Below are 16,099 nucleotides of genomic sequence, written 5' to 3' on the forward strand. Positions count from 1 at the left end.
TTCTAATTGGTGCCCATTTCCATATCGAAGCACATGGCTATAAAGGAAATAGTCTCAAAGCTTAATTTATATGACAGACATGTAGCTAAATGTCAATTCTGTTATCTAATTTTATGATACAGCGTGTGAGGTTTTGAAATCAGAGCTGGCTCCGTTGCCAAGGTTACCGTGATAACACTCAAGCCACTGAACACATACTGGTTACTATTCAGCTGACCTGTAAACAAGTACAGACAGGACCTTGGGGGCTGGAAAAAATGGAATCTCTTGATGATAGTCGCTTAATGCCATCACACAATACAGGTCCGGAGGGCCCAGCCTCTAACTGTGTCACATCAATATCTCAATGCATGAAATGCTGTTGGAAAGCTGGAAAAATAATTCGATGTTCCATAAATATTTTGTCTCAAAAGGATGACGGTTAAAAGAGAAGAGGTTGTACTGAGAGCCCTACTACCTCTGAAGCTAGAATAACTTACTGGATCGACATTCTATTTGTGTCCTTGGAATCAAGTTTTTTTTTTTTCCTTTTATTAATGCACATTTAGGGGCTAGGAGACTGCATCGCCATTGTTGTACACTGAAAACAGTTAAAAAAAAAAAAGATCCTGTTTTACCTACCAACTTGCTTCAGTGTCTTTGGATTTAACCCTCGTTGATCTCAATACAAATGCAAGTGAAGGAAATGTTATATACCAGTTATGGAGAATCCCATTCTTCAGGCCTGCCCTAACAATGCAGTACCCTGACCCTGATTTTAACCAAAAGGCTGGGAATCAATGGATGTGGTGATGGATGGAGCGACGGGAAGATGCTGTTTTGACACATTCCTCCTTCACCCAATATTCTTTTCGAACCCCGAACGCTTCACACAGCAGGATCCTCTATGATATAAACACCTATACAATCAAGTAACTATTTTGAGAATGCCACGTATTCCCTCTAGATTTTGAGCCGCTTTTCTATCTAGTCAAGGAAGGCACGAGACCTGCAGCTAAGAATATCTCCAGCTTTAGGCAGGATTCCAAGGACCTAGAGATATTAAATAACTTTTAATCAAAACTTTCATTCCTGTGTGGAGACTGTTCAGTGTCTGACACAAGCTCATGTTTAAAAATGCCATGCCTATGAAAGATAAAAAGAAAAAGGCAGCTTCTAGCATTTCCACTTCTGTGGCTCTGTTATATTTTTTTACTTGGAAGGGTTGAGTTTAAAAATAATTGGGAGGGGAGGTATGACGAGGACATTCTCACATACTATGAAGCAGGGTTAGCCCAGAAATGACCTCAGGGTTCCTATTTCAGCTGTAAAAAGAATCTGATAGGGTTTAAATGGCGTCCTACAGCTATTTGGAATAGAAAGCACAAGAATTTGAAAATGCAGAAGCAAAGCACAGAGTAGACAGAACTCTAAACTCCAGAACTCGAATATCAAGAAGGGGTAGGAAGATGTTTAGATTTTTTTTTTTTGACCCAGCTAAGTGGCTTTTTTAAAGAAAACCAGGATTACAAAGGATTTAAGAGGGCAGGGTCTCAGTTGCTTACCTATGGAATGTTTATTTTGGGGGAGAAAAATGTGATTTCTTTTCCCTAAGGGGAAGATATTAATATAAAAGTCTCACTACTGTACTAGCATATCAAGTAATGCCCACGGAGTAATGTTTTGATTAGTTAAGTAAAAAAGAATCCAAAGTAAATTTGTGTGTTGAAACAATTGTGACTCACTCTTCAGAGAATGGGGGGAGGTGGGAGAGGGATCAGAGGGGGCCCGAGTCATCCAAAAATGCTTGAGCTGATAAAGCCAACCTCTGTTGTATCAGTTTTTCTTCAGATATTAAACAAACAAGACAGCGTGTTTTTTCAGTTATCTTTCAAGGAGACCATGGGCTAGAGAGAGCATGTAAAAAATTGGCAAAGGAGTCTATGCAAAGTTGGGACCAATCTCTGTCGATGGATGCAAGAAAAAAAGTCTGAAAACAGTTCATCTTACTCACATATCTTGGCTCAAGCTAGACTCAAGCTAGACTTGAAACAGCAAAGGCCATACACGTTCCCTGGGCCTATCTTTATAAAGTCTACAGTGAAATATAGCAAATGTGGTGGGAAAAGATCAGAGAAGCAACCAGAAGGTAAACTGCTTTTCCAATGTAAAATACCAAACTCATCCTTTGAAGAAGTGGTTGAAAAATGGGTTAGACAATAACTATAACACTGCATTGTTCAGAATGGATTTCCAAAGTTCCTTTCTATCACAGAAGTGCTCTTATCTTCTTGGTTCATTTCGCCTTTCCTGGTCCCATCCACCTTGCCATGACTGTCCAGCCCAGGAACTCCTGTAGGCCTTGTGTTGTCTTATCTGGTTAAAGTGAAGTGAAGAAAAAAAAACACCCAAATTATCCTTTATCTAAGAGCCCAACCTTAGGCGAATCTGATAGGCCACCATGAAGGTTCTGTGGTTCCAGCTCGTCCTCCAGATAGCTGTGAGTGCGACAGCCAAATGCCCTTCTCCCACAGCCAGTTCTGGTCTTGTCTCTTGCTGACACATACTTGGTGACCAAGAGTAAACCAACAGTTCTATTTATTTGAGTTTCACTTGGAAGTATCCCCTTGTTAACATAACCTTTTAAGTCTTGTTCTACGGTAGGACCCTGACTCTTTACACATCAGTACTGCCTGCCATTACTTTTTTTTTTTAGTAGAGACTCCTATATCCTTCATCTTGGTAGAGATCATGATCACGTTTTAATGGGCTTCTTTTCCTTTGTCAGTGCGCACAGGTCGCTTCTGGCCAAGATTCAAGTAGGAGTCCCTGACCTCCCCCCTTTGGGACTTCAAGCTTCCTTCTCCCCCTGGAACCTAGGTAGGTTCTTTACAGAAACATTTTCAAAACCATTCAATGTCAACAACACACCTTTCATGCATATAGTCTGACAGCGCTATGCAAACAGATCAAAACAGCACAAAACAGCTGGGAGCATGGCAGAGAGAGGGAATGTGTCACACGTGGCTTTGGAAAGTTTTAGTAGGGAAGCAGCCCGGTGTGTATGAGATGCAGAGGGAGTTGTCAGTGATCGGTGAACATAACCATTGGGAGATGAATGGCTCTGTAAGCTCATACTCATGGAAGATGGAGAGGTCTGTAGGGGAGTGCCTGGCAGGGGATCTGGGGAGAGCAGGGCAGTACCATGCAGTGCCCTGATGTGAGCAGAGAAATCAAGTCAATACTTTACCAATAGCAGTGAGGCTTCTTAAGTACAGATGTTATGTGGGGAAAACTGTCAAAACACCCTGCAATATATCCAGATTTGGGAGTGATTAGCATGCGTGACTATTTCTTCCAAGCCCATAACTGCATAACTGCATGTTTAGTAGGAAGCAACACTTTAAACCGGTCTACCCCCACCCTCCAAAACTGAGGCCAAAGCAATGCACTCTGTTAAGGGCAGAAAAGCCAGATCAATGTCCCACCAACGGCACCAAACCCTGAGACAGATACAATCTGAGTCTTCCAAATGGTTGGTTCTTTGATCATGATACAAATATCACAGGGGACAGTGATCCTGCTATAGAAGGTTCTGGGCTATCATCCAGTAGAAAGGGGCTCTTTTTCACTCAACATCCCATTTTCTCTGCTTAGCAGTCCATGCTCCCCGTAGGATATTCTTACATCTCACACAATCATCAGAAAAAGTTGAATGCATGTGAAATTGGGTGAAGCACAAGTAATTTATTAGAAGAAATAGTTTAAGCAATCTTATTTAACTCCTGGTCAATGAGAGCAGGAAGCACTGACATAAAGAAGGCTTGCTTAATAGGAGAAGGTGAAATTGTGGCAATAAACTCCCTCCCAACACCACCTCTCATTCTCATTCCTCTTTGGCCTTCCCTGAAGCTAAATGACGGAGGAACTTTCCATACTCTTCACCTTTTCTCCTGAGAGCAAGATTAGCTATAGATAGAAGCAAGCCTCCATGTCAGCCTGGATGCCAAATGGGAGGTCTCTGGGATTAACCTCCCTGACTCTTTTGAAACAAATGTGACCAGCAAGATCATTCCACCAGAATAGGAAAGGGACTTTACCCAGACCTCTCAGCAATCGTTCTTGAATCAATAAAGGGACAAGGACTTGTAAAGTCAGTTATCCAACAGCAACAAACAATCAGTCAATCACCTCTTCCAGCAACATTAACTGATAATGTACTATATACTGGGTACCCTCCCAGACATTGAGGTTACAGCAATTAGTTAAAGACACAAATCATTGTCCTTGTGTTTAACTTCATGTTCATATTCTAGAGGAAAACAAAGACAACAAGCAAGAAGAATAAATAAACTATGTGGTGTGTCAGGTAGGGACAAGTGTCAAACAGGAAATATAGCAGGGAAGGTGTCAGAAATATTAGGGAGCAGAAGATGCTTCTGGATTGCGGTGACCAGGGAGGGCCTCTCTGAGCAGAAGACATTTCAGTAAAGACCTGAGGGAAGTGAGGGAGCTAACATGCTACTGTTTGCAGGGGGAACACTGTGGAAAAGGAAAGAGCTAGTGCAAAGGTCTTGAGGCAGGATGTCTCCCTTAGGATGGGGTGGGGGGAAGCAGGAGCTGAGCTTGGAGATATTGCTGGACAGAGGTAGGTAGGGTCTCATGGTATCTGGCTCTTACTTTGAATGAACTGGTGAACTGTCAGGGGTTTTTGAGCAAAATGACATGATACAATCTACGTTTCAACAGGATTGTCCCACTGCTATAATGAGAACTGACTAATTGATGGTGGTGGAGGGGAGGAGGACTGTCGGGGGTGAAAAGGCAGAAGGATGGGACCAGTGAAAAGGTAACAAACGTGAGAGATGATATGACTTTGGCCTGGGAGCAGCTGTAGGTGGTGAGAACTTGTCGCGTTCCGAATACACGTGCGGGGTGGTGGGGTGGGGTGGGGGAGCTGGCAGGGTTTGCTCAGGGGCCGAGAGTGGGATACGAGCAAGAGGAATCAAGAATGGTGCCAGAGTGCTGGTCCTGAGCAGTTCTCTCTTCCCTGTTCCTGGTATGGACATCTAAAGTTCAGCGTTGCTAATACTGAATTGTACTCATTTGTTGCTGTCTTCCCCCGGCACACCGAAAGTTTCATCCTCAGGGAGTCAGTCCCATTCCTATTAGCTCTCCCATTGTGTGCCACACCATTGTTTGCGACAAAAGAGGCCCCGATGACTTTTAGAGAATTAAAAGCCTTATAGGTATCGAAGGATAAAAGATGTAGAAGCAAATGTGTCCACAGTCCTGAAGTCTAAAGGAAATGAGGTGAGGCCCCAAATAAGTGGGTTAAGGAATACATTAGGGTCTTGATGAAAAGCTGAAAACAGTTTGTGAGCTATTGTATTTCTTCAGACAATCAGGGCTGAAAGCCATGTGATATCTCTGGTATACAGTAGAGATTAACCAGTTAATATGTATTTTTAAATTATTGGAATTTATCTAAAAAATCCGTTTACCCCACCTAATCGGATGCTTTCATAACACCAAGATGATAATGGATTAATGATTCATGGAATTAGATTATCTCCAGAAGCAAAGGAAGTGTAAAGAAACAGGCCAGTTACTTTCGGTAAGTAACACAGAATTCAGGCTGAAGGGAGCACCCTCCATTTCACAGCCCATCTTGTTTTTTAATTTTTTAAGATTTTATTTAGTTATTTGAGAGAGAGAGAGTGAGAGCAAGCACGCGTGCGAGCGTGCAGGGGAGCACAAGCAGGGGGAGGGGCAAAGGGAGAAGCTGACTCCCCTCTGAGCAGGGAGCCCAGTTTGGAGTTTGATCACAGGAACATGACCTGATCCAAAGGCAGACATTTAGCCAACGGAGCCACCCAGGTGCCCTGACCATCTTGTTTTAAAAAAAACAAAACAAAGCAAAAACAAAAACAAACAAACAATTCAGTAAAATAGATAGCCAAGATGATAAGTTGAAAAGACAATTTGCTAATTTGCTTGATCTTTCTGTAGTTCAGCACTTTGTCCTTCTGACTATATTCTCTAGGCTGGGGACACGGGAGTTTCAGGGACAGAATAAAGTGGTGGAATAATTTTGAACACCTAATGAATGGCCAAAATTAAAAGTTACTGATGGGATTGTTGACAAAATGCATTAAGAAAAATATCTGTGAAAAGGTCCTGTGAACTTTATAGTATCAGTTATTGTCAGGCAAACATGATTATAGGTTCTGAAGTCACCAAGGATATACCTCGTATGTTGCAGCTAGTAAGAATGACAGGACATTCTCATCAAGAGAGGTTTTCTTTTTGGCTTCCCAGCTCGTGTCCTTTATTGAAATGTAACTGCTAAAAGCTAGTGATAGATTTATCCCCTGAAGACACTGCAGAATTACTCAACAGCCTCTTTCTTCTTATCACTTAATTTAAAAGGGAAAACTGTATGGGCTGAAATATATTTCTTCATCAGAATATTCCAATAAAGAAACACCACAAACTGGGGCGCACCTGGGTGGCTCAGATGGTTAAGCGTCTGCTTTCGGCTCAGGTCATGACGTCCAGGCCCTGGGATCCAGCCCCACGTCAGACTCCCAGCTCAGTGGAGAGTCTGCTTCTGCCTCTCCCCCTGCTTGTGCTTGCTCTCTCTCTCTTTCAAATGAACAAAATCTTAAAAAAAAAAAAATGTAAAAAAAAAAAAAGAAACACCACAAATTGATAAAAAGTCAACGCACTTAGCTATTATTTGACCTGACTTGTCAAGCTTGCAGTTAAGTAGTAATAGAAAAAAGGTAAAAAAAAAAAAAAAGACAGAACGCAAGACATTAATATATTGAACAATGCATATGTCCCTTATTCTCTTTACCCAACGTGGTGGCCTTATTGTCATGTTTCTATGGCACCTTGTGGGGCCATCAACGCTTTTCTGAACCACGAGGGGCTGTCCTTCCCAGCCTCGTGAACAGTGTTTGGGGAGCAGCCAGCATCCTTCCAGGTCCTGGAACAAGAGTGATCCTAGCCATCAATCGAGCCTTGTTGCTATCTCATTTGGCAATACTGTTTCCCATGAACAAATTCATCCTAGGGACAGGGGTCGGTTGGACCAAGAAACCCCAGCTTTCTGATGCTTTGTCTTCTGGTCACCATACAAGATACAGCAGTTCAGAGCAGGAAGGACAGTGTGGGGACAGCAGGCCGAGGGTGGTACAGAGCGTGGCACATTTTTCTGGGCGCTGGAGGATCTGGCCTCACTGCAATCCTGGGCTTGAGTGTTTTGGTGCAGAATCTATATATTTCCACCACGTTTAAGTGTTTGAATTGTTTGCATGCCTTCAGCAGAATGCATTTCTGTTTATTTATTTTGGATAAGCACAAAGCAGTAATAATCCACCTTTGATTCTTCTAGTTAATATCCTCACCATTGGGCAAATGGATTTAAGGTATTTAAATAAACAAATATACTAGGGCGCCTGGGTGGCTCAGTGGGTTAAGCCTCTGCCTTCGGCTCAGGTCATGATCTCAGGGTCCTGGGATCGAGCCCCGCATTGGGCTCTCTGCTCAGCAGGGAGTCTGCTTCCCCCTCTCTCTCTGCCTGCCTCTCTGCCTACTTGTGATCTTTCTCTCAAATAAATAAATAAAATCTTAAAAAAATATACTAAAAAATGATGCTTATAAAGATCTTGGAAATGACACTCAGATAGGAAACCTACAATTGGAAAATTGTTAGTATTAATACATATAATTTTCTTTTTAAGAAAACTCATTCAAGGGGGGGCACCTGGGTGGCTCAGTGGGTTAAAGCCTCTGCCTTCAGCTCAGGTCATGATCCCAGGGTCCTGCGATTGAGCCCCGCATCGGGCTCTCTGCTCAACAGGGAGCCTGCTTCCTCCTCCTCCTCTCTCTCTGCCTGCCTCTCTGCCTACTTGTGATCTCTGTCTGTCAAATAAATAATAAATAAAATCTTAAAAAAAAAAAAAAAAGAAAACTCATTCAAGGGCACCTGGGTGGCTTAGTCAGTTGAGCATCTGCCTTCAGCTCAGGTCATGAACCCAGGGTGCTGGGATTGAGCCCGAGGCAGGCTCCCTGCTCAGCGGAGTTCTCCTTCTCCTGCTCCCTCTACCTTCCCTCCCCATCCCCCACTTTGTGCTTGCGCTCTCTCTCTCTCTCTCTCTCTCTCTCAAACAAACAAAATATTAAAAAAAAAATAATCATTCAAGCAAGGCTTTATGAAAAGAATTTACAAATCAAAAATCTGGGGGAAAATGTGGTTTTGGGGAGGTGGCTCAGTGTACCTCCCTCTTTTTTTTCCTGGCCTCACAGCTCATCTTTTCATTTGCTAATCTATTAAGGAGAGGCTAGGCACCAGTTTTCCATCCGTATCACCCTCACCGTGGTCCACGATTTGTGCTTCTTACTATAAAAAAGTGCAAATATAAAATTCAACCGAGTGAAACAGTTTGGAGTTTGTTACAGTGCTACTTCCCTGTAAATACCTCATAAGATCCTGCCATGTGTAAGACTGATCGACAGATTCATGCAGGCGTTCAACTAACATTTGTGAAGCTCCTCCTCTGTGCCAGGCCCCCAGCACTGGAGACAGAGAGTAAACAGACAAAATTCCTGTCTTACAGATACCAGGAGCAGTAGCATAAGGGCACCAGCAGATGATGAAGGATCCAATTTTCAGATAGTACGATCATGGCTATGCTAGAGAGTTGCCGGGGTGTCCTGTGGAACATAAGGGAGAGACATTTCACCTGGATTCTAGAGGGGACAGGTAAGGGGAGAGAGTACGAAGGGGACTTGTGGGAGTTTGTGACTCTTGTCCTAAACTCTTAGAATAGTCGTGATAATTAACGAGGTAAAGAATAGGCGGGCAGGGGTGTGATTTCTAGGTGGATGTAATGCACGTTTGTGGGTCAACCGCCCACAGAGAACCCAGAACAGCAAATACTGTTATGTCTGGAGCAAGAGATGAGCCGGGGCAGGCAGGCTGGGCCTTGGTCCAGAGAAACAAAAAGGGGTGGTGCCTCATAACCAAAAGGGCAGCGACTTCACCCAGGGGAAGGACACTCCTCGTCCACCTCTGCACCCAATCCTCAGCCAGGGTGACTGAGAATGAAAGGGACAAGGTCATTTGTATACTCCCACAGGTTATCACTGCCCTCCCCAGTTCCAAAAGGAACCAAGCACAAAAACCTACATTGTTATTATTTGAGTGAGAAATGGAGAAACAGGAAACTTTCAGGGAATGCGAAGTCCTCTATTAGGTTATCACAGGGTACCTCGGCCAATGTATCTTCTTAGAAAAAGATACAAAGAGAACCACAGCCAGAGACACAGGCCCCTTGGTCTGACTGATCCACATGGCTGAGGGCTTATCTCTGGGAAGAGGGAGTCAGCATGATTTGGGGAAAATTTGATAGTATTCCATCGTTGAGCTTTGAGATTCTAGAACCATCCCGTTTCTCACAGTCATCTATTCAGGATTTGGTCCCATTTTCCCCCTCTAAGTTCACACAAATGATTTGTATTCTCAACGTGAATTAACTTTAAGTTCTATAAATAATGAAAACACAGATTGTCTACCATGCACATTTCCTCACATTTCATAGATTAAACTGTCCATAAAAATATTTTTATTTAAAAAATATTTGAGAGATAGTTTAAATACAATAAACTTCGCAGATTTAAAGGGTTTGGTTTGATTAGTTCTGACATACATATGCACTCAATACTCTCCTCCCAATCAAAATAACAAACATTTCCATCACCTCCAAAGTTTCCTTGTGTCCCTTTATAATCCATCCCTCCCCTCCCTCTTCTTTTCTAGGCAACCAGTGGTCCACTGTCACCATGGATTGCATTTTCCAGAATGTTATAGAAATGGAATCACACAGTATGTGCTCTTTTCCCTAGTTTCCTTCACTCGAAAGCTCTGTCTCTAATCTTTAAGAGATTGTTCCCTTTTGGCTGAGGTTCAGTAAAGAGCACGATAATCATGATTCCATGGCAGTGTGTAACAAAGCATGGCTTGAGGACCACCAGCTTTATAATCATCCAGGGACCGGCTAAAATTTGTTGATTTACCTCTCCCTAGAACTCTGACATCGGAACAACCAGCATGGGCAGGTCTGCTCAAACCTGCAGTTTAGTCCGACCTCCTGGGAACAACTAGTCTTGTTCCTTGGTCCAGCTAGCTATTCTTCCAAGTCTTTCTACTTTTCTTTCTTTCTTCCTTCCTCCTCTCTCTCTCTCCCTCTCTTTTCTTTCTCCCCCCCTCCTTTTTTTCCTTCCTTTCTTTTCTTTCTTCCTCCCTCCCCTCCCTCCCTCTCTTTCTTTCTTTCTTTCTTTCTTTCAGTAGGGGCCGTGGAATACCCATACCCACAGAAGGCTTGAACTTACTACCCTGAGATCAAGACCTGAGCTGAGATGAATAGTCAGATGCTCAACTGAGCCACTCAGGCGCCCCCTTTCTCCTGTTTTCTATAACCAGGGCAAATCTCAGTTCTTTAGGCCACAGCAATACACAGGACTAAATAGCTTTAGGACAGACGCTGCGATAACTTCCCCAGATCCTTTGGTGCTCACATTTAGAAGTGCGGTTTGGGTTACTCTTCCATACAGTATGCACATTGTGAACTTGCCTCCTCTTGCTGCTTTGCTGCCTGTTTCTCAAGTCTATCATCCGGGCCAGGACTCAGATTAAGAGGGTCTTGAGAGTGAGAAGGACGCTTTTATCTCAGGTGCAAAATTCAACGAGGTACCAAAAACTCTGTAATCCAGATGCCTGCTTTATTTTTTTAAAAAATAAAGCAAAAAAAAAAAAAAATTCACGGTGAATAAAGTATCAAAACTTTAAATAAAGTCAGGACCAGTAAGAGTGCCATGCTGAACCCTACCAAGATTGAAAGAAAAAAAAGGGGTGCCTGGGTGGCTCAGTGGGTGAAAGCCTCTGCCTTCAGCTCGGGTCATGATCCCAGGGTCCTGGGATGGAGCCCCACATCAGGCTCTCTGCTCAGCAGGAAGCCTGCTTCCCCCCCACTCTCTGCCTGCCTCTCTGCCTACTTGTTATCTCTGTCAAATAAATAAATAAAATCTTAAAAAAAAAAGAAAGGAAAAAAATCAGGTCATAGACTTGTACGCTTGGGGCTAATAATACATTACGTTAATAAAAAAAAATAAAAAATTAAAAAAAATCAAGGATCCTATCTTTTAAAAGTTATTACTATTTACATTTTATGTGCAAGGTGAGAGTCTTACTGCCTCAGCTTAGTCTTGGCCCAGGCCCAACTCCACTTGATAGATTTCACAGTCCAACAGGCTGAAATCATCGTCTGAATGTTACTTCTGGCCCAGCGTTTATAACCTGCCGTGGACAAGAAGAGCTAATTCAAAGCACTCTTTCTAGACACATTAGATGCTTCCTACTTTTCCCCTTGCCATTAGCCACAAGTACAGCCAATCCTAGACAAAGACATAAACACGGGTCACCCATAGTCCTGAATTTTTTAAAAGAGCCTCAACCGAGCATTCAAAAAGGGAGGTATTGATGGTGTATCTGATTTCATGTGCCTTCACTGTGAAACCAGACCTATCTTACCTAAATAGACACACACAGACCATGGCTCTGATTAATGCTGTCATCTAAAACACGTACCGTACCTCTCACAGGAACTGACAACATTTGAGAAAAATCAGTGTGAAAGAATAATCTGTATTAATCAATGAGTTCCAGCTGAACAGAAAATATGCCCAGAAACTGTGGGGTGTAAGGACAAGGTTCTCGATACGTTAGTTAAATTTTTAGGGGAAAGCATGCCATCTAAACTGCCCAGGGCTGCTCCTCCCTTTCAAAATGCTCACTTGGATGTACCATGTTTACTGAAAGTGAGATCACTCATGTTTAGCTATTTAAGGAAATAAGCTGTTCGTTATGTATTAAAGAACTAAAGAGGCACAATGGCGTATTAGAGCTGGTGGTAGATGGGAGAAGGCTGGTCTTTCCCCTACACAGAACAGCATCAACATCAGCCTGGACTAGGAGTGCCCTTAAGATAAGTTGGTTCCCAGTCACCATTTCCAGCCACAACATGGTGGAGAGGGAAGATGCGGGCTCTGGAGTCAGGCAGAACTCACAGGAAAAGTTCCAGCCTACTCTTTCCTTGCTGACTGACCTTGGCCCCATTCTGCGCCTGTTTGCTCAACTGTGAAATGAGCCTACTTCGCAGGGTCACCACAAGAATGAAGTGGTAGAGCATTGGGCGCAGGCCTGGCTCACAGGAAGCCTCGCTGCTGTTTATCCCTAACTTCCAGCCTCATAGGCTTTAGGATGTGTCTGAAGGTTATTTGATCCTGAGTCAGATCAATGGTGGAGGTTTTCAAGGAAAGGAAACAATAAAATCGGTAATTATTTGTGGTGTGACTATAGGAGAGGGGCAGGGGGGCCAGATGTCCTGTGGAAAGGCAGAGCCCATCCTCCCTGTCTGTATTTTCCGTGCCAGGTACCTAACTGTGAACATTCATCCTTCTAACGGTTCTGGGGAGAAAATCTGGAGCGATAGCCCTTTAAAAAGAGGCTGTCTTCTTGCCAAAAAGGAGCAGTTAATCACAGTCATGGTTACTAGGTACAGTTCTGTTCTTGATATTTTAAAAGATCCAGCAAAGAGCTTCAAAGGGTCACCTGAAGTGGATAGAAAGTAGGTGGTGGGAAGAAAGGCTACGAGACAGTTGGAGTCATTCACTCCAGACAAGAGAGGGTTTGACAGATGCCAGATGTGCTGTGTGTTAGGGTGCTGATGCTGCTCTGCTGTCTTTCCTCTCCATCGAATAGTAGAAGGACTCCTATCCTCGATATTTTTCCTTGGGTCGATGATTTCTCTTTCTGAAGCAGAGAGGTCAACCAGGTGACACGGTGAGATCTCTTTGAGTTCTTCTTCTTCTTCTTTTTTAAGATTATATTTATTTATTTATTTGACACAGAGAGAGAGAGAGAGAGAGAGATCGAACGCATAAGTAGGCAGAGTGGTAGGCAGAGGCGGAAGGAGAAGCAGACTCCCTGCTGAGCAGGGAGCCCGACTCGGGACTCGATCCCAGGACCCTGGGATAGTGACCTGAGCCGAAGGCAGATGCTTAACAGACTGAGCCACCCAGGTGCCCAAGATCTCCTTTAGTTCTAAGCCTTTGAATTAATAGGGAAGAGCAAAGAGACACCCAGCTCATCAATGTCGGGGTGGGTTCTAGCTGCATCTGTTTATAGTGAGATTGAGGTAGCCTGGCACAGAAGGAGGAGTGGGGGCCAGGAGTCCGAGGTGGGTTTGACTCTGCTTCTGAAACTCACTCTTGAGCAAGTTATGGTAGTAAAAGAACTCAACTCTCTCCTCCGCTGTAGCATGGAAATCATCTCTGCCTTCTAGGGTTCCTGAAAGGATTAACTGAAATAATGTTGGCAAAGCACCTAACATATAGACTGGCACATGTAAGCCTTTGATAAATTGGAACTATTATTCTGGTTGGTTAAAAAATGGGTTGAAAAATTAATGCCCTTCTGCTTATACTTCCGTCGTGCTAGGAAAATTACAGATTCAAGTAGGCAGACCAACAGCACCTTGGCCCGCAGGATCCACACTGCAAGCAGCGCCTGTCCATGCCAGAGAATGTTTGAGGGGACAACTTATCAACTACCCTGGTGCTAGGAAGGAGAGGAAAAGGTCTAAGGCAACTTTGGTTTCGCTCACTATCACCACAAGAATCAAACAAATGGTTTTAAAGAGGTTCCAAATACATTTCCAGGAATAAGGAATACATCACATCCTACTGATTCGTCATTCACACCAAGCACAGTAAAAAACATCCATCAAAAAGCAGGTGTGCAAAGCAAACTGATTGTCAAAAATTATAATTAGGATTTTTTTTTCCTTCTTGAAGGATAGGAAGCTAAAAATGGAAGTCACAAAGAAATTAATCAGCTCTTGCAAAGCAATGAAATGCGGTGGCCTGAACCCTATCCCAAGTAAGAGGAACTCCTATTCCTACTAGACTTTTCCACAAAATGTACTGTTTTGGTGTCACATCGATGTGGAATCCCATAATTAGCAACATGGAAAGATGCTGGAGGCTGGGACGGAACAGTTCTGGGATTTGTTCTTTACTGTGATGGGGTCTGCGGCAGGACGCCTGCAGGCTTCGGAGGATCGGAGAAGACAGAGAGAACACAAGGTACAAACAAGCACATAAACTGAGACCCACGGAGAGCTGGGCTAGAAACACCCTGTGTCCCGAAACCCCCTGTGGAGGATCAGACTTGAAGAACACATCCTGTTTCCATATCAAAGGGGGAGCAGGTTAGAGCTGATAGAACCAAACGCTACAGACAGGGGAGCAGAACAACGCAGTCGGAACTGATGGAGTCACGTGACAGAGCAGCTTATTTCTGTTGGGAGGGAACAGACACAGGCGTGACCCGTTGTCCAATGACTCCAGATACATCACGGGGCTGCACGAGGCCCCGTGGGGATGCCTGTCGAGGTGAGGTGGAGGCGGGCCGTCACTCAGCTGGTCCTCAGCAGGAATCTCATATGACAGGGGAGCAGCCCTTCTATCACCAAGAGAGAAGAGTTACACTGTGCGGCCGAATTAAAACTCGTTCTCTCAACTGCCTCAAGTTCACGTGACAAGAAGCCACCGAGCCAGGGAAACAGTTCGGAGCAGGGAAACCCAAACACCTCCCTAAGCTCAGCACGGGCCCATCGTTATCAGACAGCTTTTCAGAAGTGAGAGTACAAAATGTCCACAGAAATCTGTTGCATCCGTCCTTACTGCGCTTAAAGCCATTGTTCTGTCACGCTGGCCAACCACTAGAGAGATTACAAACCCAACAGCCTGGTACTTACGTGGTCCTTTGTCATTATTTTTTTCTATAGGTGGAGTAATTAGATAAAAGGGAAACCTAAATGGCAACTACCGTAAGAATCAAGAATGCCACAGAAAGAAAAGAAATCACAGAACAGGAAATTCAAGGAGAAGAAAAGTGTCTACAACACTGGATACCAACCTCAAAAGTCCTCATGACCCAGAGGACTTGAAAATCAGTGTTTTACTTCCCATACGCCTCTCTGCTGAGTCCCCATGAACAAACTGGTCTAAATGGCAGAGTCTTTCAGTGTGTGAACTTCTTCTCAGGGATGGGACAAACCCTTTCAGCAGCTTTATTCAGTATTTTAGACCAAGTGAATAAATGCCAGTAAAAGTCTGTTCAGAGCCTTCAGAGAGCTACTGGCTTGAAGAAAGAGAGGTAACTTTAGAAATGCCTGTCTCAGTACCAAGGAGGAGCTCAGGGCCTTGAGTACCTAATCCAGTCCTGTGAGGTCACATGACATTCGATGTCAACAAGGCACAAGGGAATCTGTGACTCCTAAATTCTAACCTTAAGATCAAATGTGTTAATTTACAATTAAGGAGTAAGGAAATATCCTTATCTAGATTTTGATAGCTTCTAACACATTCACTGAGAGACCTTAAGTTAGGGTGACAAGAAGAAATTCCTAAATACTTCAGGCACTTCAACCATGTTGCTCGTCATATCAGTGTCCTAGACTCACTGCAGGGATTTCACTGGATGTTTCCTTGATTTTTAATGTAAAATTAGACATCAGTGCCTCAGTTCATTTTGGAAATGTGCCTTGTGAAGGATTTCAGAGGTATTTTTCTTTCTTTTTAAAAAAACGACCTTCAAATAAAAATAATAGACTTTTCGGATAACAAAGCCCAAAGCAAATAACACCAGACTCTGCTAATATGGCTACGAAAAGACCGAAGAGAACTTCTGAAGTGGGATGCCAAGTGCTAAAATAACTTAAAACATTCTAGCAAAAGGTAAATAACATACCACTCAGAAAAAACAGCAATCAAAGCAGCCCAGGACCAGAGCACACCAGAATCCTCTAGAAATCGTCCCACTGATTGTTTTCAACGAGGGACGTCCTGGGAGGGACCTAGTGTCAAGGCAGACTGCTTTTCTTGACATCAGAAGACAGTACCAATTTTATTTTATTTTATTTTATTTTGCTTTTTCCTTAAACACAGCGCAGAACCCAACTCATTTCAAGGCCATGTGTTGTGGCTT

The 16,099-nt window shown here is 43.5% G+C and overlaps 1 protein-coding gene across 17 annotated transcripts in view; it reads right to left on the reverse strand.

Annotated features, from left to right (window-relative positions):
* RHOBTB1 (Rho related BTB domain containing 1) overlaps positions 1-16,099 on the reverse strand; it is a 121,144-nt gene that overhangs the window by 20,065 nt on the left and 84,980 nt on the right. Inside the window, exon 1 of one of the 17 annotated variants that reach the window (XM_046027466.1) lies at positions 3,230-3,281. The exons of 15 other annotated variants lie outside the window; for them this stretch is intronic. Coding sequence is in view for 1 of the 2 variants with exons in the window: in XM_046027465.1 (XP_045883421.1) it covers positions 218-291 (74 nt within the window). In the remaining variant the exon portion in view is untranslated. Of the gene's footprint in view, positions 1-217; positions 621-3,229; positions 3,282-16,099 lie in introns of those variants that run through there. One more of the 17 variants, XM_046027465.1, reaches the window with a different exon arrangement.

Source organism: Meles meles, chromosome 13 (genome assembly GCF_922984935.1).
Source record: "Meles meles chromosome 13, mMelMel3.1 paternal haplotype, whole genome shotgun sequence".
NCBI lineage: Eukaryota > Metazoa > Chordata > Mammalia > Carnivora > Mustelidae > Meles > Meles meles.